This window comes from Melanerpes formicivorus, unplaced genomic scaffold (assembly GCF_026170545.1).
Source record: "Melanerpes formicivorus ecotype bairdi unplaced genomic scaffold, bMelFor1.0.p_v2 SCAF_14, whole genome shotgun sequence".
Lineage (NCBI taxonomy): Eukaryota > Metazoa > Chordata > Aves > Piciformes > Picidae > Melanerpes > Melanerpes formicivorus.
Genome location: NW_027142366.1, coordinates 10,818,005 through 10,842,822, shown reverse-complemented (window position 1 = coordinate 10,842,822; position 24,818 = coordinate 10,818,005). Strand labels below are relative to the sequence as shown.

The window sequence follows — 24,818 nt, the reverse complement described above, 5'->3', positions numbered from 1 at the left end:
TTTAATCTCGTTCATCCCTTCCCTTTATTCCACACAGGTTATAAGGAATGCTCCCGTGAAGACATTTGCCAGCGCTACCTTCAGCTCGCTCCTGGATGTGTTCCTCTCCACCACAGTCTTCCTCATCCTCTCTATCACCTGTTTCCTGAAGCATGGGATGGTTGCATCCCCTCCACCACCTGCAGCAGTTGTGGTGTTCATCATTGCCATCCTGCTAGAGGTGCTCTCCCTTGTCATCTCCATCAGGTAAACACAGCCTAAGAGTGTCTTGAAATAGCAGTGGGACCTGAAGTGGTGGCTGGCTCGGGAGCCTTCTGCTTGATGGCATCCCAGGAGCTCGCTTGGGCAGCCTGTAATACTTGGAGAAGAGGGTTAGTGAAGCCAAGAAGGCTTGTGGCAGATCCTGTGCAAAGAGAGGTCTAAAAGTGACTCTGATAAAGGCCACTTAAGGAAGCAGAGTCTGCATGCCATGCCTGCCCTTAGGATGCCACACGCAGCTGAAGGCCTTCTCTCCTCACAGAGTCATCAGAGTAAGGGAATTCAAAGACAAAACCTACCTGTTATTTAGGAAAAAAAGCCTCCTTCCTTTAAATCCCTAGATAAAAGTGCATCCTTCTGGAGTCAGAACTGGAATAAGTCATCAGAACAGCACAGAGCAGGCCTTGTCTCAAAATACACCACACCAAGCTGGCTGCAGAAGTCACATCGCATTGGTCCAGCATTGGTTTTCTCAGTGATCTGTTTCAAGTCTCATGGGCTCATGGCCCTGTGCTGTGTGACACTCAGCTGTTGCTTGAGAAGGAAGGGGAAACTCCTTGGTCCCCCACACTACCTCAGCAGCGAGGTATCCCTAGTCCCTGAATCCTTAAATGAGTCCCTGCAACTCAACCTCTCCGGTGCCCTCACAGGTGAGGCTTGGCTGCAGATGCAGACACTTGATATTTAATAGTGATTTCTCACTCCTGACCTCTATCCAGTCACCCAGAGGAGGCCTGTTCTGCAGTGCTAGGACACCTGGAGGCCTTACCCTGGCATTTGTAACTGCTCAGTGAGTGGTTCCTGTGGGGTATCCCCTGGGCACAGCAACTGTTACTAACACCTTCAAGCACAGCAGTTGTCTCTCCATTCCCTGACACTCACACTCTCCTCAGTTGCACAGATACCATGTGTAACCTTTTAGTAAGCCAGATGACAGGCCTAATAGTAAGTTGTTTGTGCTTGCAAGAGGAAGTTTATCCTGCTCCTCTGATCCTTTATTCTCACTGTTTCATTCTGACACGAGCATGTTCTGAGGGTGGTGTGTGGAAGTGTGTGTCTTTGCTTGTAGTTCTGCAAATCAGAGAATCATTATTTGGTTTGGGTTGGGAGGGACCTTAAAGATCATCTGGTTCCAACCCCCCTGCCATAGTCAGGGACACCTCTTCCTAGGCCAGGTTGCTCAAGACTCCATCCAGCCTGGCTTTGAGCACTTCCAGGCTTGGAGCCTCCACAGCTTCTCTGGGCAACCTGTTCAGTGTCTCACCATCCTCCATGGGGAAGAATTTCCTCCTAATGTCTAATCTCAAATGAGCTGCTTCACCTTTGAAGTCATCACCCTTCATCCTGTCCCTCCATCTCTTTGTAACAAGTCCCTCCCCAGCTCTCTTGTGGCTTCCTTCAAACACTGGAATGCTGCAATAAGGTTTCTCCAAATCCTTCTCTTCTCCAGGCTGAACAACCCCAACTCTCTCAGCCTGTTTTGATAAGAGAGGTGCTCCAGCCCTCTGACCATCTTTGTGGCCTCCTCTGGACCCACAGTAATAGTTCCATGTCCTTCTTGTGTTGGGAGCTCCACAGCCAGACCCAGCACTGCAGGTGGGATCTGACCAGAGTGAGTGAATCACTTTCTAGCCTAACGCCATTAGCCCTCAGCCTGTCTCTCAGGTGTGTGTAAGTTAACATGTTTTTGCAGTTACAAGTCAGGAGCAATTCTGCTGTGGTTTCTCAGGAAACAGGAGATGGCAGTCTGCACTCTTGGTTTGGCTCTGCAGGGTCAGGGCAAAAACCACTAAATTAGGACCTCAGTCACTGAAGGAAGCTTGGAACTCAGTGTGCCTGTAAATGTGTGCAGGCATCTTCACCTGAAAGCTGGCATTTGGGAGCAGAGAGAGGGCAGTTAGCAAGAGGGGAAATGCTTTTAAGGAGAGGATTTCTCACTGAGTGTGGTTGATTTAACTGTTGCTCTGTCCTCTCTCCTGCACCAGGAATGTGTTTCCCCTTTTGCAGAACAGTTTCTGTACCTTGCCTTGAATGAGGGAAGGTTTTTTCAGTCAGTTTAATGTGCCTGGAGAGCTCTTTGGTCACATCAAGCAGTATAAAATCTGGGTTAGGAAGAAATTCTTTGCAGTGAGGGTGGTGAGACACTGGAAATAGGTTGTCCAGGGAGGTTGTGGATGCCCCTTCCCTGGAGGTGTTCAAGGTCAGGGTGGATGGGGCCTTGAGCAACGTGGTCTAGTGGGAGGTATCCTTGCCTGTGGCGTGGGGATTGGAGGTAGCTGATCTTTAAGGTCCCTTCCAACCCAAACCATTCTATGAATCTGTTTAGCTCTGAACCACCCTGACAGCACTTTCCAGAAGAGTTGGCTTCTGCTGTCCAGATAGATTTGGAAAAAAACTTGTGGTGCTTCACCTTGCCACTGCAATTTTATTCCAGTACAGTATTTTTCACTCCATTACTGTTCCCACTTGTTTTTCCAGTGCTGCATCGTGTTTGCCTTCTCTGATTTGGCACATGTATAAAAATGACTGCTCTAAGCTTAGGCATTTTTATGTAGGTAGGTACAGAAGGTTTTATTTCAGTCCTGTTCTATACCTGGTGGTTTCTGAAGGAGAAGGAAAATTGTTGTTTTCAGTGTGCTCTCCATCTAGTCACGATTTTGCAAGGTGGTTTTGTCTTCCCGAGCTGTGTGTGGCTGTGGAGATGTTTAGTTTCACTGCAGCGTGGTGGTGTTGAGAGCCCTGCTTTCTGGGAGTGAGCCTGGGCCATCACCAAGGTGACTTTAAGTGGCTTTATGATGTTTTCTTTTTAACACTGTTTGGTTTTGCTGCTAACGCTTCTAATGTTTTCATGAGACCACGCTGGCTTAAAGCCCAAGTTTTACTTTCTAAGCTGGCTTGGGTGCCTCTTTTACAGTCAGCAAGTTTTAAAAAGCCAGTGCTTCAGGATAGCTCCTAAGTCCCCAGATGTCCCTTGCTGCTGGAGCCGTTGTGCACGTGAAAGATGTGTTGCTCCTATCTTTTGATGGGAGGGAAGCGTCTGCACGTTGCTCTGCGTTTCTTCCACTGTTGCAAGCAGCTGTTTCTCAGGAGCTTGCTACCATGGACTCACATTCACAATCTTTCCTCTCCTAATGAGATGTGTTTTGGCTCAACTCTGATCTCACATTAAGGCACCACTTCAATAAATCACTTACCATACAAACCAGGATCATCTCAGACCTGAGTAGCTCTTACCCATGGTACCTTCTTCAGAATAGCCTCGTGATGTAGAATAGAATGGAATAGAATAGACCAGACCAGGTTGGAAGAGACCTTCAAGATCATCACATCCAACCTATCATCCAACACCACCCAACCAACTAACCCATGCAACCAAGCGCCCTGTCAAGTCTCCTCCTAAACACCCCCAGTGATGGTGACTCCACCACCTCCCCAGGCAGCCCATCCCAATGGGCAATCACTCTCTCTGTGTAAAACTTCTTCCTGACCTCCAGCCTGAACCTCCCCTGGCGCAGCCTGAGACTGCGTCCTCTTGTTCTGGTGCTGGCTGCCTGGGAGAGGAGACCAACCTCTGCCTATCTACAACCCCCCTTCAGGTAGTTATAGACAGCAATAAGGTCACCCCTGAGTCTCCTCTTCTCCAGGCTAAGCAGCCCCAGCTCCCTCAGCCTCTCATAGGGCTTGTGTTCCAAGCCCCTCACCAACTTCGTTGCCCCAGCAAGTCAACCTCCTTCCTAAACTGAGGGGCCCAGAACTGGACACAGGACTCGAGGTGTGGCCTAACCAAAAGAGCAGTTGCAGAATCATGGAATTGCAGACTGCTTTGGGCTTTAAAGCTCATCTAGTCCAACCCCCTTGCAGCCAGCAGGGCCATCTCCAACTAGAACAGACTGCTCAGAGCCCCAGACAAGCTGACCTGCTGTGCTGCCAGGTGTGGGCCATCTATCACCTCTCTGAGAAATATGGGCCAGGGTCTCACCACCCTCGCTGTAAAAAATGTCTCTCTTCTATCTAGTCTGAATCTCCCCCTTTTAGTTTAAACCCATTACCCTTGTCCTGTCACAACAGGCCTTAGATGTCTGTGTAGATGTAAGCTCTCAGATGCTTTCTGGTAGGTTTTCAGTTTCAGATGTACTGGCAGTGGTGTATCTGGGGGGACTTCTGTCAGAAAAGGTTTATGGTTTGGCTTGGAGGGTACTTTTGGTTTGCATTTATAATATGCATTTGCTTTGGAGTAAATACATAAAACAGGCTTTAGGGACACTATGAGACCTTCACAGCCTGAGGCAAACACTTCTGTGCAGCTCCCTTGAGCAGAAAGAAGAAAATCATTTTCTTCCTCTCCAAATACTCTTCAGAGTGAGGACTGCTCGCCCTGACCACTCGTTGTGCACTAAAATGGTGCAGAACTTCCTGTGCAGAAATGTCATCCCAAATGACAATCACAGAATCCCACCGAGATATCTGAAGGGAGGAGGTTGGACTACAATGCTGGGCACAATCCCAGGATTTCAGGAAAAGAGATTATTTTAGAACCAGAAAATTCTTGCCTGAGTTTCTCATTGTATTTTCATTGTCGTGATGCTGAGCACCAAGCCTTTAAATCAGTCTGGCTTCTAATTGATTCCAGCACTCAGCCCAGGACTCAGCCCAGGAGGTGCTCACTGCTGCTCTTCTGGCTGAGACCCTCTGTCTAGCTGCAGGAGTGGAGAGGAGAGCACTGTCCCTGCCATCCCATGAGAAATGGGCTGCACTATGAAAGGTGTCTAGGGAGGTTTGCCTACTCCTCTATTCTGCCCTGGTGAGACTGCATTGGAATACTGTGTCCGGTTTTGGGCTCCCCAGTTCAAGAGAGACAGGGATCTACTGGAGAGAGTCCAACAGAGGTCACAAGGATGGTGAAGGGACTTGAAGATCTCTCCTATGAAGAAAGACTGAGAGTCTGGGGCTGTTTAGTTTAGAGAAGGCTGAGAGGGGATCTTACTGATGTCTATAAATATCTGAGGAGTGGGTGTCAGGATGAAGGTGCCAGGCTCTTCTTGGTGGTGCCCAGTGATAGGACAAGGAGCATTGGGTACAAGCTAGAACACAGAAGGTTCCACCTAAACATGAGGAGAACCTTTGGTGTGAGGAGCAGGCTGCCCAGAGAGGTGGTGGAGTCTCCTTCTCTGGAGACTTTCCAAACCCACCTGGATGCATTCCTGTGTGACCTGCCCTGGGTGATCCTGCTGTGGCAGGAGGGTTGGACTGGATGATCTCTAGAGGTCTCTTCCAACACCAAACCTTCTATGATTCTATGAGAAGAGTTAAAACTTGTAAATTCTGGAAGAGCAGGAGTCCTCCTGGAGCAAAGCTTACAACAAAGAAGGATGTTTTGATTCCTCTGAAGTGTCTGATAATAAATTATTGCAGTATCTCTAGATGAGGATCCCACTGTGCCCACAAGTGCCACTCCAAAATTAATTGCATCAAACTGCACGCACAAAAGGGTGCTTCATTTGTAAAGCACGTGGAAGATGTCATCTCTCGTGAGTGTGCTGCAGAGTGGCCTTCTGCCCACTTGAACTGTGACTGCTTTGACTTTCCTGGCTTCAGCTGAAGTTCAGCAGTGCCTAAAGTTCTGCTGTATCCTCCAAATCCTTTGGGAAGTGTCACTGAACATCCAGCAGTGGTAGGTTTCACCTGGGCTTCGAAGGAGTGCTTCTGCAGGAGCACAGGTGGAAGAGAGACATCTGCCCACTGTTTCAGCTGTGAGTAACAGTTTGGTTAACTTGATACTTGACATCTAGTTCTTGTTCTTGAGTAGAACTTGTTAGAAAGAAGTATGTTTAAAGGGGGGGGGGGGGGGGGGAAGTTGCTTTTGATAGTATCCTTCAGGGAAGACTTCTGGGTGAAGAGGTGAGGCCAAGAAGTGGCTGTTCAAAATGCTAGGGGGTGAGAGAACTTGATTCGTTGATCTGTGAGTTTAGAAGGACTTTTCTAGAGAGCCAAAAACCCTCCTGGATGAAGAAAGCAAGTACAATCACACCAGCAGAGTGGAGAAGTGCTGTTGTGTGACTAAGCAGAGCTGCCCTCTGCCTGGTCCTGCACCTTCCTGGCCCCCATGGGCTGATCGCAGCTGAGACCCTGCGGCCAACCACTTGGATCTTCGTAAATTCCTAATGACCGGGAGCAGAGATTTTCTGCAGCTAGAGCTTGATGAACCCACTCCATTAACAACAGAACTGATAGAGTATTGATGCAAGGGAGAACAATGTATTCCATTTGCCTTGCTTTTATTTCCAACATCTGTGACTTTGGTATTTAATATCCCACCAAGTGGCTACTGTGCCAAAAACTTTTGATTTGAACTCTGGGAATTGCTTTTAAACTGCCAGTAAATACAGCAATGATGATAGCATTCTCCATTACCCATTAATCATTTATGTCACAGTTCCTAATTTGAACTCCAGCTTGTGTAAATATCTGGGATGCTTTTGCATTTAAGCCCTGCTGAGCTGCCCACTGACACTGCATTATTTACTGGTACTGCCCATAGCCATTAACGCTGTCTGCAGCTCTCCTCCCTGCCTGCATTTAATGCACTTCTGACTTCCTGTGATGGGAGCCTTGTGCAGTGCTCAAAGGCCTTGGCTGCCTTCTGAAGGATGAGATTTCACAGAATGCCAGCATGGGGGAGGTTGGAAGGGGCCTCTGGAGATCATCCAATCCAAGCCTGCTGCTGAGGCAGGAGCACAGAATGCAGGCCTGTTGTGACAGATAAAGGGGTGATGGTTGAAACTAAAAGAGGGAGATTCAGACTGCGTGTAAGGAAGGAATGTTTCAGGCTGAGCGGGGTGAGATGCTGGCCTGGGTCGTCCATGGAGGTAGTAGATGCCCATCTCTGGAGCAACTGCAGGGCAGGATATCTGGGGCTCTGAGCAACCTGCTGCAGTTGCAGATGCCCTTGCTGACTGCAGAGCTGGACTGAATGAGCTTTAAAGATCTCTTCCAACCTGAAATACTTTGTGATTCTATGATAACAATGTCTAGGTGGCTTTGGAATCTCTCCAGACAGGGAGACTCCACAACCTCTCAGGGCAGCCTGCTCCAGGGCTCCAGCACCCTCACACCAAACAAGTTTCTCCTCTTGTTCAGATGGAACCTCTTGGGTTCCAGTTTGTGCCTGCTGCCCCTTGTCTGGGCACCACTGACAAGAGTCTGGCCCCAGCCTTTTGCCCCTCCAGCCTTCTCTCTTGCTGGACATTGAGAAGATCTCCTCTCAGGCTGCTCTCCTCCAGCCTCAACAGCCCCAGGGTCTCTCAGCTTTTCCTCCTCACAGATATGCTCCAGGCCCCTCAGCACCTTTGTGGCCTTTGCTGGACTCTCTCCAGTAGTTCCCTGTATCTCTGAGAGAGCCCAGAACCCTGTAATCCATCTGTGGCCTTCATGGATCAGAGTAGAGGGGGAAGAGAACCTCCCTTGACCTGCTGGCCATGCTCTTCTGAATGCACCCCAGAACCTCATTGACCTTCTTGGCCACAGGAGCATGCTGACCCCAGAGTGGAGAGCATCACAATTAAAACCCACTGGGACAGATTAAAAACCAGTGCAAGAAGGTTAACATCAGCACAAGAAATGTGGCGTGGTCCTGGGATTTGCAGTAGCTTTCTTGATGCTCACAGCTGCCTAAATAAAGAAGTGTCCTCATGGCAAGATTAACTGATCAGGTTCTCTGATGGATTTGTTGCTATAGTTCCCACAAGAATTTGTCCTGGCATGGAGGCTTGCAAAAGAAACAAACACCACCAAACCTGCAGAAAAAAGCTTTCTGCACCATGGAGTCCCTGCTGCGTGGGCTGGGGTGAGAGACATGAGCTGCACTGGGTACCTGCCACGCTTTACACGCTGCAGAGCTGGTTTCTGTGCCAGCCTCCACGACATGAAGCTCCAGCAGAGCGTGGGCAGAGGTGTTGCTTCTCCTGGCAAGGCTCCGGCCGCTCTGCCGCCGGCACGTCGGCTAGGCCAGGGAGCTGCTGCTCTGCCCTGGAGCCTGCCTCTGGTTGCCCCCTCACAGCTCAGCCCTGTCAGTGCTGACCCTCCTGCCTCGGCATTCAGAGAACTGAGCTTTATTTTTAGAGACATGAACTTCGGTGGCATTTTCAGAAGGACTTGATACTGGGCAAGCTTGGCTGCCACTGAAGATGGGGATCGTTCTGTCATTGGGGGTAGATGCAGCGGAGTTGGGCAGTGTGGGGGGCTGCAGAAGAGCCAAGTCTCATTCTGCAGAAGCTTTCTGATTTTATTGTTGCTTTTATGTGCCATTTTTGTTTTTTAAACTTCTGTGCTTTGGAAATTCATCGCCGTGATGGAATACAGGCATCGTTCCTGGTGTAAATGGAACGAGTCCGTGAGACTCGGAACTAGCAGATCTGTGAGCGCCCTCTCGTGGGGTCCTGCTGCACTGCAGCCGCTGCCGTCCTCTTTCGCCACATTTCTCTCTCTTTCTCTTTCCCCCCCCGCATTTAAATATATGAAAATCTGGAATTTAGATTAAAGAAACTCGAAGTTTCAAAACAGTGCTTGAGGCTGCAAAATTCGGGGCAGAAGCCTAAACCAGAGGATGAAAACATCATCCACAAACAATGCATATTTACAGGTGTGGAATGAGTGTCAAATTCACATCCAGAACGTCAGCCTGGCTTCAGGTTGGGATTTTATCCAGCATAATTCCTTGTGGTAAAAGATCAATGGAGAGCTCTTCTCTTTTAAAAGATACAGGTAGTGTGGAATTGTCTGTGTCACCTTGGACATTGTGAACCATTTGTGTCACTTGAGGGATTGTGAATGTCATATTTAGTGTAAGTTCTGTTTAATGTGGGTTGTGGTTGATAGGTTTTGGTTGGTTGGTTTTGTTTTCCTAAGCTGTGAGCATCTCTGTCCAAACCCAGTGGTAGTTATTGAATCTTTGAGCTCTCCTGTAGCCCACTGTTAGTTATCTGCCCAGACTGATGTGGGTAATTCCTACCGTCCACTTGTGATGGCTTTGAACAAAGCTGGAGTACTGTGCCCAGTTATGCCGCCCCCATCACAAGAGAGACATGGACCTGCTTCAGCAGGTCCAGAGGAGGGACACAAAGATGGTCAGAGGGTGGGAGAGCTTCTCCTGTGAAGACAGGCTGAGAGAGTTGGGGCTGTTCAGGGAGAAGAAAAGGCTCCAAGGAGATCTTAGAGCAGCATTTCAATATGTGAAGGGGACCTACAGGAAGACTGAGGAGGGGCTGTTTTTCAGAAGGGCCTGTGGTGATAGGTGAGGGGCAATGGTTTGAAACTGGGCCAAGGTAGATTTAGGTTGGACATCAGGAGGAGACTCTGGAAAAAGAGGTTGGTGAAATACTAGAACAGGTTGCCCAGGTATGCAGTTGAGGCCCTATCCCAGGAGACATTCAAGACAAGTCTTAATGTGTCCCTGGGCAGCCTGCTTTTTGGAGGTGTCCCTGCTGACTGCAGGGAGGTTGGACCTTTGAGGGTCCCTTCTGACCTGATGCAGTCTGTGACTCTCTGATTGTACCATGTTGCCTTTTAATATCTTCATTAAGATCATGAGGAGCATGAAGAGCAGTCCCAGTGTCTCCAGAGGTTATCCCTCGGATTTGCTGCCGTAACTAACTGATAGTTTTCTGTGCCACGTCCCCGAGCGCTGAGCACCCTTTTACCTTTCCTTGTCCATTTTAACTGCTCTCATTTACAATATATCACTGTTAAGCTGCTCTCCAGAGCTCTTCTGTTGGGCTCCTTCAGCACCACCCAGCTTTGGGTCCAGCAGCACGAAGCCAGGATGGTTCTGTGCCGCATGCCTCATGTGGAGCCAGCTGGGCTGCTCCGAGGGGTGAGCAAAGCAGCTGCCCGGCTGCCAACTGGGCTGCCTGCCCGGGGTGCCAGCTCTCACCCACGCTCCTCTTTCCCTTCCCTAATGAGAGGCACCAGAGGGTGGCTGTAACTGGGAGAACTGGTTTTGTTGCAGCACGGTGGTAAGATGGCGTGGAGCTGGAGGGCCCCTGGGTGACAGCTCAGCCCTTCACATGTTCCTGGTGTTATTTTAAGTTGTTTTTTCATCTTAGAATCATAGAATGGTTGGGGTTGAAAGGGACCATTAAGATCATCTAGTTCCAACCCCCCTGCCATGAGCTGGGACACATTCTACTTTGCTCAAGGTTGCTCAAGGCTCCATCCAACCTGGCTCCATCCAACACCTCCAGGGCTGAAGCCTCCACACTGAGTTCAGCCATTCTCTGACTCTACCAAATCTGCTGCCAAACCATGTCCCTCAAGCTCCACATCTCTGCCTCTTTGAAACACCTCCATGGATGGGGACTAAACCACCTCCCTGGACATGCTGTTCTGGTGTTTGAGAACCCTTTCAGCGGAGAAATTTCTTCTAATCTCCAACCTAAACCCTCCCTGCTGCAACTTAAGGCCATTTCCTCTCATCCTATTGCTTGTTTCTGGGGAGAAGAGACCAACTGCCACCCAGCTCCAACCTTCTTTCAGGGAGTTGTAGAGAGTCAGGAGGTCTCCCCTCAGCCTTTTCTTCAGGCTGCACAACCCCAGTTCCCTCAGTTGCTCCTCACTAGACCTGTTCTCCAGAGCCTGCGGTGTATCACGTGCTGGGGTTGCTCACACAGCCCAAGTGAAGGCTGGGGACCTCTATTCTCACAGAGATATGAGATATGTGCAGTGGTGTGCTGAAGCTGATGCCTCTCATTGTGTTTGTTCCAGGATGGCTTTCTTTCTGGAGGAGGTGATGACTTGCACCAAGCGTCTCCTGGAGGTGATATCTGGCTGGCTGCCTCGCCATTTCTTCGGTGCAATCCTGGTTTCTCTCCCAGCTCTTGCAGTTTTTTCGCACTTCACCTCTGATTTTGAAACAAATATACATGTAAGTTGTCCAACTCTGTTTCATAATGTGATGCCTTGGATCTGACAATGCTTGTTGCTTCCCTGCTGTCTCCCTTCACCTCCCTCATGCTTTACCTCTGTTTGACACAGATCCCTTGGAGGGATAGAACTGTGTGATGAAATGCTTCATTATGTAAATACAGTCACTGGCTTGTTGGGAAACTCTCCTACAAAGGAGGAGAAGGATACCTAGAAATGCTTCCCTATGTAGCTATTTTTCTTGTTGCCTAGACCTAAGCTTTCTGGAGGTGTTCATTCTAGCTAATGCAGGCAGTGTATCCCAGGCTTTCCATTGCATTCATCCTGGGTTTGATTTAGAGGCTGTAGTTGGTGGTGCTGTGTGTAGTGAAGAATTTGGCATGCACCAAGTGAATCTCAACAGCAAGCACAGTATTAGCAGGGGATGTGTTTTTGTTTGCTGAGTTAGATGGAGGAACTCAAAGGAGAGCTCTTGGTACATAGAAACGATTCTCCTGAAGGAATGGTTCAAGGAATGCAATAAGCTGCCCTCTGAAAAGGAGCAGGCAGAGATGGGCAGCCCAGCCACGGAAAAGTCCACAGGAGATTTGGTGTTTCCTTTAATAAAAATGTTCAGAAAGGGGAAACAAGGGATTAGATATTGAGGAGGAAGAACAGTTTACTTCAAAGGCTAAGTGTAACATAAAACCAGTGCCTGAAAACTGCTTGTGAATAAAAATGGGCTGGAATCAGAGGGTGAGGTTTCTTTCCCTGCAGGTTTCTCTTGGGTAGCCTAGGTTACAATCCTTCCTTGCCAGGATCTTCAGTTTCACTCATCTTTTGCTATTTCAGGGCCCTGGGACTAGGTAACAGCCAGATCCACATCATTCACAGTATCACAGTATAACTAAGGTTGGAAGAGACCTCGAGGCTCATCGAGTCCAACCTATCAACACAGACCCCATGACTAGACCATGGCACCAAGTGCCACGTCCAGTCTCCTCTTGAACACCTCCAGGGATGGTGACTCCACCACCTCCCTGGGCAGCACATTCCAATGACGAACGACTCGCTCGGTGAAGAACTTCCTCCTCACCTCGAGTCTAAACCTCCCCTGGCACAGCTTGAGACTGTGTCCTCTTGTTCTGGCGCTGGTTGCCTGGGAGAAGAGGCCAACCCCTTCCCAGCTACAACCACCTTTCAGGTAGTTGTAGAGGGCAATGAGGTCACCCCTGAGCCTCCTCTTCTCCAGGCTAAACAACCCCAGCTCCCTCAGCCTCTCCTCATAGGGCTTGTGCTCAAGGCCTCTTCCTTCTATCATCGATTGCTACTGGATGTTGGGAAATGTTTCTTCCAGGGGAACATATGGATCAGTCATTTTTTGGGCCTTCCTGACTTCATTATCTAGTCCCTGATTATCATAGTCACAATAGAGAATATTTGGTCCTCTTTCACATCCCCTGTTTAGAATCATTCTGCAGCTTTTACCTTTTGTGAACTTCAGTTAACTAATTGGAAGCTGTAAATGACTTGTTTTCAGTTTAATGATGGTCTTCTTCCCTCCTGTTGACCAGTAAACTAGTGTAGGATTGTTTTCCTCGTGCTGAAGGGAGCTGAAAGCCTTCAGATCTGTCCATTGATTTTTTTTTTTTATGTCATCCCATTCATCACCATCCTTGATCATCTCTCCAAATGTTTCCAAACAGTGTCTGCAGAACCATTTTGTTGGTGTCTTTTTGATACCTGCTTGGATCAGGTTGTTAGTCTGAGCGCTTCAGGCAGCAGCAGTGAGCTGATGGTGTCCATCAGCAACCTGAGAATGAACTTCCCTTTCTTTCCTCTTTGCAGGTCCTCCAGAGTCGTGGGGTTGTTGGCTCACTCTCCAAGAGGTGTCCCAGCTCGCCTTGTGCTCAGTGTTTCAGCAATCACGGAGCTCTAGGAAGCGGAGTTAAGCTGTAGAGGGTCAGGTAAGTGTCATATTTTACTATGACATGGTTTTGCAAAGTTTTTTTTTTATTCAGACCATTCTATACCTTCCCTGGCTGTAAAAACAATTACAATTGAAATTAACCAAACCAAACCAAAAACAGCAATGAATGAAAAAAAACTTTCCAAAGCCATGTGTACATAGTAAAACACGGCACGGACCGACCCTCTACAGGCTGGCTTCACGCTGGGGGCATCACTTGGAGTGAGAACCAGTGCTCTGCCACTTTAGGAGACCTGAAATGGGGGGACCAAAAAAAAACCAACCCAACAAAGTAAGTTTAAATGCTGAGACTTCTGATGGAGGCTTCTGAAATTCCTTTTATCCCTCTTTGGGCCCGAAAACCAAACAAAAAGGCAGCGAAAGCAGCCCGGAGGCGGTGCTGGTGGCCTGGAGGCGGTGAATTCCGCGAGGCGTTTGCCCTCCGCCGCGGCTGCTCGTGGCAGCGATTTGTCCTGCTGCGGCCTTGCTGATCTGCAGTCTCTGCACTTGGGCTGTGAAGGAAATCTGAGCTGAGAGAGAATGATCACTTGGTGCTGTGACCGGCAGCGTGGAGCTAGAGCAGAGCTCCGTAAGGCGGTGGTGGAGCCTCTGCTTTAGCTCGGATGGTCATGAATATTCTCGGTGAAACCAAAAGCCGCACGTCAGCCTGAGGGGTTTGACCTCTGGAAGGTGGCTTCTCAGGGAAAGAAAGACTTGCTGGGCAGTGTTTCTGTCCTGTCCTTTCTTTTCTATATCCAGTAAAGCTATGGGAAGGGAAAGGGGTTTTGAGACAGGGCAGCTGAAACAGAAGATCTAAAATTGTCCTTTCAAATTGGCACAAGCGGTGCTGTTACCAAGGAGCAGCTGACAGTGACTGATACCTGCCTTTTGTTGTCAAACCAGTTTGGCTTAGCTGAATTCACCTGTTGCTGGCCAGTGTAAAAGTGTCCTCTGAGAAGTGTTTGTAACAGCAGTTGGGTAAAGTCTCTGAGGGTGAATGTTCCACATTTTCGATGCAGTGCCATCTTCAGTTGCAAACAGGCAGGGTCTGACCCCAGCAGCTAAGAGGAGGTTACCAGGAATGTTTCTCTTTGTGTTTCATTTAAGCACTGAGCTTGTGGCAAAGGTAAGCTGAAGGGATTGCAGGTTACTGAAATAACACTTGTGGAAAGCAGTGACACAAACCTCCTTCTAGGGAAACCAGTGACAAACTACCTGTGCTAAAAGTGTTCTTGCTCTTTGAAGGGAAGACCTCCACCTCCAAGTGCTGTCTCCTGCTGCAGACACAGTGAGGGATCTCTTGCTGTGTGTGTCACAGATGAAATGAGCTCCTTCTCTTTCTGTCCCACCTTCCTTAATGTGCACTGGCAGCTCTATGCAGAAGGGCAGCACGAAGAAGCTAACTCCTGCTCTCTCTCTCTGTTGCAGTACACCATGTTCATGTGCTGTGCCATTCTGATCACCATTGTGCAGTACTGTAACTTCTGCCAGCTTAGCTCCTGGATGAGGTCTCTGCTGGCAACTGTAGTAGGAGCAGTGCTGCTCATTCTGCTCTACGTCTCCTTGTGTCCAGACAGGTGAGCATCACACCTTGGCACTCCCACACTCTGGGTTTGGATGAACAGATGTGGGGTTCTCCACCAGTGAAGTGAGAGTCTAAGACCTGGGATTTTAGTGTCTGCCTCCAGCATCCCAAACTTGATAATTTTGTTTGGGAAGAGTTCTTCTTTTTTTGTGTTCTTTTTTTGAAGGATTTCAGGACACTGAGAGGTCCTTTCCTGTAACCTGTCTTGAAATGCCACTGTCCTCAGGTGATGTATTTCTAGAGCACATTTCCTCTGATCAAACCCATGGAAATGTCCTTCACCTTTTCTTTGAAAATCCATGTTGAGAAGAACTTTCAGAGGTATTTAGTGGTGCCTGAGAATGCAGTTGTTCCCCCACACCCCTCAGGGTTTATTTTTGCCTTCAGGAACTATGTGTCTGTGTTCCACCTCCTTCCTCAAGGAGTTTTCCACTGTGGCAGGCAGGTGCTTAGATGTAATAGGATTCTAGTGCCCTGTTTCCATTCTCACTTTCCTGCCTTTTCAGATGACACTTGCAAGACAGTCTCTGTGCAGGAACCTTAAGTCTTTCAGTTTTTCCTCTCATAAACAATTTTCCCCATTGGAGAATTTGTCTGCAGTGTTCTCCTCCTCTTTTCTTGCCAGGAGGGCCAAGGGAGTCCCTGCAGCCATCCACTCCTGTCGTCAACATCTTGTAATCAACTTGCATTTCTCAGTGCCTTGAGAAATCTCCTGCCTGTGGCACTCTCACCTCAGGGTGGGCTTTGCAAGGACTTCTCATAGAATCACAGAGTCAGAGAATCGTTTTGGTTGGAAAAAGACCTTTAAGATCATTGAGTCCAACCAGCAACCTAAGGCCACCATGGCCCAAAATGCCATTGTCCTGGTTCCTAGCCCTTCTTCAGAGGCCTGCTCAGTCATGTGGGGAAAAAAAACATACAGGTTGAGTCAGAGCCATAATTTTGTTTGTTAATAGTAACTTCTTTTTGTTCCTCTCTATTAATTATCATTGAAGGGGGCTGCTGGAGAGGGACTTTTGACAAAGGCAAGGAATGACAAGATGAGGAGTAATGGCTTCAAACTGGAAGAAGCTCGATTTAGATTAGACATTAAGGAGGAAATCCTTCCCCATGAGGGTGGTGAGGCACTGGAAGGGGTTGCCCAGAGAAACTGTGGAGGCCCCAAGCCTGGAAGTGTTCAAAGCCAGGCTGGATGGGGCCTTGAGCACTCTGGGCTAGTAGGAAGTGTTCCTGCCCATGGCAGGGGGGTTGGAACCGGATGATCTTTAAGATCCCTTCCAACCCAAAACCTTCTGTGTGATGATTTTGGGTAGTATTTTTGCTCCAGTGTAACTGCAGCTTTCTGTGTGGCACAGGCACATTCACTCTGCAGATTCTCTTACTTCTTTTGCCTGGAGTAACCCTGAGAGCTGCAAGACTTGATTGTGGTAGAGAAATTGCAATGCAAGTAAACACAAACATTGCTTGATTAGGGACTTGCTGTCTGTAGTGGCGTTGTCAGCAATAGGCTCTGTTTTGTTTGGGGGCTTTTTTGTTTAGGGAGGGGTTTGGGAGGTTGATTTGGAGGTTTTTGATTAAAATCTTTGTATTGTGTGGCCAGATAAGATGAAGGCATAACTGGGTTTTAGAGTTCTGAAATTGCTTTTCCATATTTCCAAGGTAAGATTGGATTGGTTAATAATTACTCCTTGCAGGCATTTATACCTTGCCTACACTATCCTCAGTCACCCTTCAGGGGTGCTCACATCTCTGGCTGGTTGCTTCTTCCAAGCAAAAAGAGCAGATAAGTCACGTTCAGACAAAGTTTGTCTGAAGCTGCTCAAGCATTCAGTGCAATTATCAGTCCTATGGTCTGCAGAATGGAGAAGCTTAAAAAGGCACCTGAAATGCTGGCAGGATGCTTTGTTGATTGCTTGAACTTCCCTTCTGAAATGGGTGCTTTTCTGTTGCAGCTCTGTGGAAACTCTTCATCCAGATGTGGCACAGAACGCCAGGTAAGCTTTATACACAGTTCTCATCTTTATGTTTAGGAGTAGAAACATTTCCAGTCAATTACATGTAGCAAAATTCCACAGCCACAGTAGCACACTGGTCTAGTGGAAGGTGTCCCTGTCCATGGCAGTGAGGTTGGAACTGGATGATCTTTAAAGTCCCTTCCAATCTAAACCATGATTGAGGGACTGGACCACATGTGCTGTGAGGAGAGGCTGAGAGCCCTGGGGCTTTTTAGTCTGGAGAAGAGGGGACAGGCTCTTCTCCTTTGCATCCTGTGACAGGACAAGGGGCAATGGATATAAACTGCAGCACAGGAGCTTCCACATCCACATGAGGAGGAACTTCTTCACTGTGAGGGTCACAGAGCACTGGAACAGGCTCCCCAGAGAGATTGTAGAGTCTCTTCTCTGGAGGCTTTCAAGACCTATCTGGATGTGTTCCTGTGTGACCTGCACTGGATTCTATGGTCCTGCTCTGGCAGGGGGAGGTTGGACTGAATGATCTCTGGTGTTCTCTTCCACCCTCTAACATCCTGTGATCCTTCTATGATTCTGTGAAAGAGCTGGCTGTGAAGCTAGCCACCTTCACTGTGCTGGATGTGACATTCTGGGTGCTGTCTGCCACCCTGAGCCCACTTTGGCAGAACAGAAAGTTGGAGAGCAAATGAAATGTAGCCCCTAGGCTTTTAATCAAAGCAATTATCTTTTCCTGGATTTTTAATAGCTCCTTATAAATGAACCCATTAAAGAGTCACTCATTACTTCAGCACTGAGTTTCCCAGGTTTTGCAACACCCTTTCAAAAGTGTTTTTATTGGGCTTTGGTCTTAGAAAAATATGTTTGCTAATTAGGGATCTGGGGGCAGTGCTGGGGTGATGTTGTGTTGGGTTGAACTGGTGACCCTGTAAATAAGTGACTCAGGAGTTCATCTAAACAGACTCAGGAGTGTGAGGCTTTTACTGCAGTATCTATCAAACAAAATTAGTTTGGAGAAGGAAAGGCTTTGAGCTGGAAGAGGGCAGATTTAGACTGGAGGTTAGGAAAAAACTCTTTCCAGTGAGGGTGGTGAGACACTGGGACAGGTTGCCCAAAGAGGGCAACCCCAACAAACTCTTTGGCTGTTCCTTTCTCTGGGAAATAAAACAAAAGGGTTCCTTGCTCACCCCAGGCAGCACAAAAGCTTTCCTGTGTCCAAAGACAGCCTAACAAACTCCTTTGTTTTGCAAGCCTTTAGTGAGGTTATTGCCTTTTCTTGATCAAGAATTGAGATAATTATTAATGTTACATGAGAAGAGAGATCCTCAGAATAGTAATGAAGTCCTAGCAGAGAGTTCACCTCTGGACTGTCCATGCTGTGCTCAGTAAATCAGACCAAGGAATTTGCTTTGTTTTCCAGTCAGACCAGTTCTTCAGCCCACAGGAGATACAACCATAGACTTTGTCATTCAAGCAGGAAATATGTCTCTGTTTCAGTCATTTCTTACCTCAGAGCAGGTAGGGTGAATCATTTCCCCATCTGTGACTGCTTGAGGAAGAGCAGTGATAATCCATTGAGGTGGAAGGCTTAGATCACTTGATGGTAGCAGGCTTTTGTAAGCATCCACTCTGTGTTCTTCATCAACAGCAGCAGCTGGAGTCTCAGTTCCACACTACTCCACCACTGTGTGCTTACTCAAGGTACAGTAGATGTGCATCCTCCTTAAACACATCAAGGCATCCTAATCCAAGTGTAGGTTACAGGTTTAGGAGCAAAATGGCTTTCCAAAAATCTTTGAATGGCAAGCCATTGTCTTTGTGCTTTGTGAGCCAGCCAAAGGAGATCCTATCTCCAGAGCTCTCACTTGTTCCATGTTCACCATGCAGCCTGGATGAAGATGCCAAATTAATAGTTGGCTGTCTGTGCCAGGAAGCACTTCACCCATGTGAGTTAAAGAAACTGTCAGCTTGAGCTTTCAATTTGAATGGCTCTTGAAATGAGTTTTCTGCTGCGGCAGCTCATAAAAATTTGACCTTAAAAAGATTTGGTGGGGTGTGATCTTTTCTGTTAGAGATGCAGGGAAGGGTTCTCCTTTTCATGCTAAAGGGTAGTTTCAGGTCATCTTTGCTAGCTGACTGTGTTGGATGATTTATAGTCCTGTAACCTGGTCTCTGCAGCATCCAGAAACTTGATTTCCAAATGAGTAAGCTGTAAGTGCTCCCTCCTGAGGCTGGCAGCCGGGCTTCTGTAGCCGTGGTGGTGTGATCAGGAATGCCTGCTCTGGCACCTTCTTTTCTGAGATACTAACCCATTACCTTGGTAATGAAATCAGGTCAGCTTGTGAGTGAGTCACTCTCCTCACAGGCTCATCTCTGAGCTTGTTTGCCCACGTGGGAAACAAGGTCAGGCCAGCCTGGAGGAGATGATTGAGAGCTCACAGATGCCGGCACTTGGAGAGCAGGAATGGGAGGCAGCAATTGCTTCTTACAGGGCAGAGCTTGCCTTCAGCACAGGCCACTTCTGGTGACATCACATTTGTGGTGCTCTCCTAATTCATTTAAGAGGAATTCAAGTACTTTGAGGAGTATTTTATACAATAAACTGTAAATAAAGAGCCTTTAATGACTTGACTATATCCCTGTGGCAGGGTTGTTTGATGTTAGAGCAGATTATCTGGATCACCCCTGTACTCTCAAAGCAGTAACATGCCAATGCTCAGATCCTCTTTGTTCCCCACAAGGTAGGGAAAATACTGTGCTGGTCTAAAAAGAACCTGAGTCATGCTGATTTAACCAAAAGCCATTCCTCACCTTCCCCAGCCTTATTTATTTCATAGTATCATAGTGTCAGTCAGGGTTGGAAGGGACCACAAGGATCATCTAGTTCCAAACCCCCTGCCGTGGGCAGGGACATCCCACACTACATCAGGCTGGCCAGAGCCTCATCCAGCCTGGGCTTAAACACCTCCAGGGACGGGGCCCCAACCACCTCCCTGGACAACCCATTCCAGGGCTTCACCACTCTCATGGTGGAGAACCTCCTCCTCACCTCCAGCCTGAATCTCCCCACCTCCAGCTTCATTCCATTCCCCCTAGTCCTGTCACTACCTGAGATCCTGAGAAGTCCTTCCCCAGCCTTCCTGTAGGCCCCCTTCAGATACTGGAAGGCCACAATGAGGTCACCTCGGAGCCTTCTCTTCTGCAGACTGAACAGCCCCAACTCCTTCAGTCTGTCCTCACAGGAGAGGTGCTCCAGCCCTCCGATCGTCCTTGTGGCCCTTCTCTGGACATGTTCCAGCACCTCCACATCCCTCTTGTAATAGGGGCTCCAGAACTGGACACAGTACTCCAGGTGGGGTCTCACCAGAGCTGAGTAGAGGGGGAGAATCACCTCCCTCGACCTGCTAGCCACACTTCTGATGCAGCCCAGGATCTGATTGGCTTTGCAGGCTGCAAGTGCACATTGAGAGCTCCTGTTGAGCTTCTTGTCCACCAGCACCCCCAAGTCTCTCTCCTCAGGGCTGCTTTCCAGCCAGCCTGGTTTTCCCGCCAGATTTCCTCAAATCTTTGCTTTTACTTATCCTCCCCTCATTCTGTTTTGCTAGCCCATCAAACTGGGAGAATCCTTTGCCACTTGCAAATGTAGTAGCCAGGATTATATTTCAGGAATTGCTGCTGGTTTAGTCATTTAGTAACTTAGTCTCTGTCTTAGCCTCTGGCTTGTGTTTCTAGGGATAAAATGAATAGGTTCTGTTGAGAAAAGTAGTTGTGAGGGGGAAAGGAAGGAGTCTTAGTACAGCAACAGGGCAGCAGTGACAGGAACCTGATGGCTGGGGCCTATTCTGTGGATTGGGAGGGGTCTCCTCTTGTTCTCCCCTTGTGGTTTTTGTACTACCAGACCAACAACAGGAGTATACTTTCACTGCTCCTAGGAGGAGTATGCTTGTGTTTGAGGAGGAGGAATTTCCAACAGAATACATGATCTTATCTTTAATCTCAAGTTCAAACTGTAAGCTCTCTAGTGTCAATATTTAACTTCTATGAGACTTTCTTGCCTAGATAAAAGCTGGGAGATACCTTCATAGGGAAAGTACAGAGGTACAGACTGCCTTTCTGTTCTCAAGGAGCAAGGCTGATGTGCTGCTTTCCCTTTTCAAGCCCTGAAGGATTTCAGCATTTTCTGCTCATGTCAGATCTTCAGCACTGAAGAAATGGCAGTGAAGTGACTCCAGAAGTCACTGCCTGCCAGTATGTCTGGGCTTAGGCTTTGCATAGGTGGTGTCTGCCCAGATTACATTGGTGTCTTTGCATCTCTCCAGAACATGGAGATTGTAGACTGCAGATGTCTCCTTGTTAAGACTGGGCTGGCACTGGAAGCATTGCTCCATCTTCATGTGCACAGGCAGTCAGCTATCAGAAGGGTTTGAAATGTTGCTCTTGATCTGTGTGAGACAGGAATTTGTTTTTCTTTAATCTTGGCACTTTGAGAAACTGTCTACCTCCACCACAACAAGCTTCAGTGGTTATCACATACCAAAGATGTCATCCCAGAGCTCCATGTTCTCCGCTTCCATGCAGCTCTCTGTGCCTTGTACAGGGTTATCTTATGCCAAAGCCTTCCTGGGTTACAGAATCACAGAATAGAGTTGGTTGGAAGAGATCTTCAGGATCATCTAGTCCAACCTTCAAGTCAGTACCTTTAAAGGTCCTCTGCAAAGGCACACCTCCTTTTTGGGGAGGCAAAAGAAAGGCCCCAGGAGTGCAAAGCAGATGTTCCTGAATACAAAAAACAGGAGAAATGCCACAAAACTGAAACACCCCCCCAGAGCCAGTCGTGGGCATGCAGCTCTCTGAGCACAGACATCACTGAGCATTTGGATTTCCAGGTTTGCAGGCAGTGCTTTTAGTTCTGTCTTTAGATATAATTAAAACTGCTGCTGCCTTGGTGAAGTCCTCAAAATAGGACTGCTTGGGTGATTTCTGTGTTGCTGAACCCAATGCTGTCCCTTTAAGGAAGTGCTTGAGGAGGTTAAAAATGAAATCAATTCTTTACCATTCTGAGCAGCAGCAGCAGCAGCAGCTCTCGAGGCACGTGTCATGGTGCAGTTTGCAATGTACACGTCCTGCCCTTCTCTTTTAGCAAAGCAGCAGAGGTAGCAGTGCTCTGCCTTTGTGGTCTTAAATGCACCTTTCATGTTCTTCCCTTTCTTCTGCTTCCAGCTCCAGAAAGAGTCCCTGCAACAGCTCGATGCCAAATGACACAAAGAGGCCATCAGACCTAATTGGTCAGGAAGTGATTTTGGTTTCCTTCCTCCTGCTCCTCCTGGTCTGGTTCCTGAACCGAGAGTTTGAGGTCAGCTATCGCCTCCACTACCACGGAGACGTGGAGGCCGACCTCCATCGCACCAAAATTCAGAGCATGAGGGATCAAGCCGACTGGTTGCTGAGGAACATTATTCCGTACCACGTGGCCGAGCAGTTGAAGGTTTCCCAGAGCTACTCCAAGAACCACGACAGCGGCGGAGTGATCTTCGCCAGCATCGTGAACTTCAGTGAGTTCTACGAAGAGAACTACGAAGGGGGCAAGGAGTGCTACAGGGTCCTGAACGAGCTGATCGGGGACTTCGACGAGCTGCTCAGCAAGCCGCACTACAGCAGCATCGAGAAGATCAAGACGATTGGGGCGACCTACATGGCGGCCTCGGGGCTGAACACCTCCCAGTGTCAGGACAGCAACCACCCCCACGGGCACCTGCAGACCCTTTTTGAATTTGCCAAAGAGATGATGCGCGTGGTGGACGACTTCAACAACAACATGCTGTGGTTTAACTTCAAGCTTAGGATCGGCTTCAACCACGGCCCCCTCACCGCCGGGGTCATCGGCACCACCAAGCTGTTGTACGACATCTGGGGGGACACTGTGAACATCGCCAGCAGGATGGACACCACCGGCGTCGAGTGTCGCATACAGGTGAGTGAGGAGAGCTACCGCATCCTGAGCAAGATGGGGTATGACTTTGACTATAGGGGCACTGTCAATGTGAAGGGGAAGGGTCAGATGAAGACCTACCTCTACCCCAAATGCATGGACAACGGCATCGTGCCCCACCACCAGTTGTCTATATCTCCGGACATTCGGGTTCAAGTGGATGGCAGCATTGGGCGATCTCCGACAGATGAGATTGCCAACCTGGTGCCTTCTGTACAGAATTCTGATAAGATAGCCCATGGCACAGATAACTCAGAAGCCAAGGACGTCCTTCCTTCCGCCAAGAAGCTCCAGAAGGACGCGGTGAAAGCAGAGGAGAGGTGCAGGTTTGGCAAGGCCGCGGAGAAGCCTGACTGTGAGGAAGCGGGAACTGAGGAGGTCAATGAACTGACAAAGCTAAATATCTCTAAGAGTGTATGATGCACTGTCGGAGTTGCATGAAGTGCTCTGTCAATAGAAACACAAAGACATTTGCAGTGGGCAGTTTTCTTTTCCAAGAGAGACCTTCTCAACACCCGGGTTGTACGTTTGTTTTCATTTCAGCGCCTGGTGCTGTGTGGATCACAGCTCTTCAGGGCTTGTTTTCATCCATCTCTCTCCTCCATGCCCCCATATCACATCCCAAGCTCCCCAGCTCCCTGTGCAACCATCTAACAGCTGAGTAGAGGATATTAAGTGCCTTCAGATATACTCCATTGGACTCCCTGTCAAGGTACAGAGGCCCCAAGTGAAATCATAGCTTTGGGTATTTATCTAATTTTAAAGAAAAGAGAAGCTGTGGTTATATCATTTTTATTGTTGTTTCTCACAAAACACTTTTTTTGGCTACTGCAACTCCTTGGGTTTTTTATATCTCTCTGAACAATGTTTTACTGTTATCAGACCTTTTGTATGTAAACACACAGACAAACGTGCATGTATCTAGCGTATGAGACTGACATAAAGTGCCAGTAAAGTACCACAAGAGAATGTCTTGGCGAGGGGGTGACGCAGCCCGACTCGGTGTTGGGCTGGAGGAGGAGCTCTGCCGGGGCTCAACGTTTAGTTAGAGTAGGCTGAACAACTGCTGGCTGTGCTTTTCTTCTCCTTTACTGATGCTTTCTTCAACCTTAATGTGCCATTGTGTGCTTTGGATACACTTCTGTTCCATATAGCCAATGAGTTACTGATGTGTGAGGACGAAGCGAGGGCTTGGCCGTCACCAGCTCTCAGGACAGGTGTCCAGAAGCAGAAGGGTGACCGCCAGAGGGTCACAGTTCAGGTCTTGCCAGGCTAAAGCAGTTCCGTGTTACTCCGTGCGCGAGCTGGATTGGCGAAGGTAGGTGAAGTTGGTGTCTCTAAGCTGGTCTGATTGGAGAGGGAGAGAGAGAGAAAAGTGAAATAAATGTTTTGGGAATGCCTTTATTTATTTATTTATTTTGTTCCTGGGGTGGGGGCAGTTTGTATCGTTTGGGGAGTTTTCCTCTGTGTGTGCGGAAGGGCTTGGGAGAGCCGAATCATCCCTCGGTTCAATAGGAGTAATAAGGTGAGGTTTCAGCCTCTTTGAACTGCCAGCCACTGTGAGGATGTTACCTAGGCAATATCTGTTTCCGAGCTGGTGAAACTTCCAAAGCCACCAAATGCAGCTGAGGATCCCAGCTTCCCTCTGTACTGAATCAGTGGCGCTGCACAATACCGTTCAGGGTTTCCCTCCCCGCCCTACACTGTGCTGTCGCAGCAGGGAATAGAACAGCAGGCTCCCTGCGTGTCACCAAGAGAGGGAACAGTGAGAGGAGTCCTTCCTAGGGAGCTGAGAAGCACAATAATTTCCCAGTCGTGCAGATGACTCTGTGCAGGCCCCTGGGACTGGTGAACTCAGGATCCTGCTTGTATGGAGGGAACTGCAGGACGGGGGCCTTAGGCTTTCCCAGCCTGCCCACTGCGTGCTTCCATCACCTCCTTCACTCGCACTGGATAACGTGAATTACTCAGCTACTCCAGTTCAGCTGGCTCCTTGTGACACCAAATAAAACTGAAGAATGTTTATGCCTGAAGGAAGTTCATTAGTCAGGGGAGAGCTGGTGAAATGCAACACTCTGCTGTCTGCACCTGTTTCACTCTTTCTTTCCATCAGAACTCAAGTCAGCAGATATTGATACTTACGTCTGTTGC

At 48.4% G+C, this 24,818-nt stretch overlaps 1 protein-coding gene across 2 annotated transcripts in view; it reads left to right on the top strand.

Annotated features, from left to right (window-relative positions):
• The window catches only part of ADCY9 (adenylate cyclase 9), a 94,266-nt gene extending 70,200 nt beyond the window's left edge, over nt 1–24,066 (top strand). For both annotated transcript variants that reach the window (XM_068146963.1, XM_068146962.1), the window contains 5 exons: nt 38–246; nt 11,017–11,176; nt 14,552–14,700; nt 16,661–16,702; nt 21,899–24,066. In XM_068146963.1, coding sequence (XP_068003064.1) covers nt 38–246; nt 11,017–11,176; nt 14,552–14,700; nt 16,661–16,702; nt 21,899–23,087 — 1,749 coding nt within the window. In that variant the 3' untranslated portion in view covers nt 23,088–24,066. The remainder of the gene's footprint in view (nt 1–37; nt 247–11,016; nt 11,177–14,551; nt 14,701–16,660; nt 16,703–21,898) is intronic.
• The last annotated feature ends 752 nt before the right edge of the window (nt 24,067–24,818 follow it).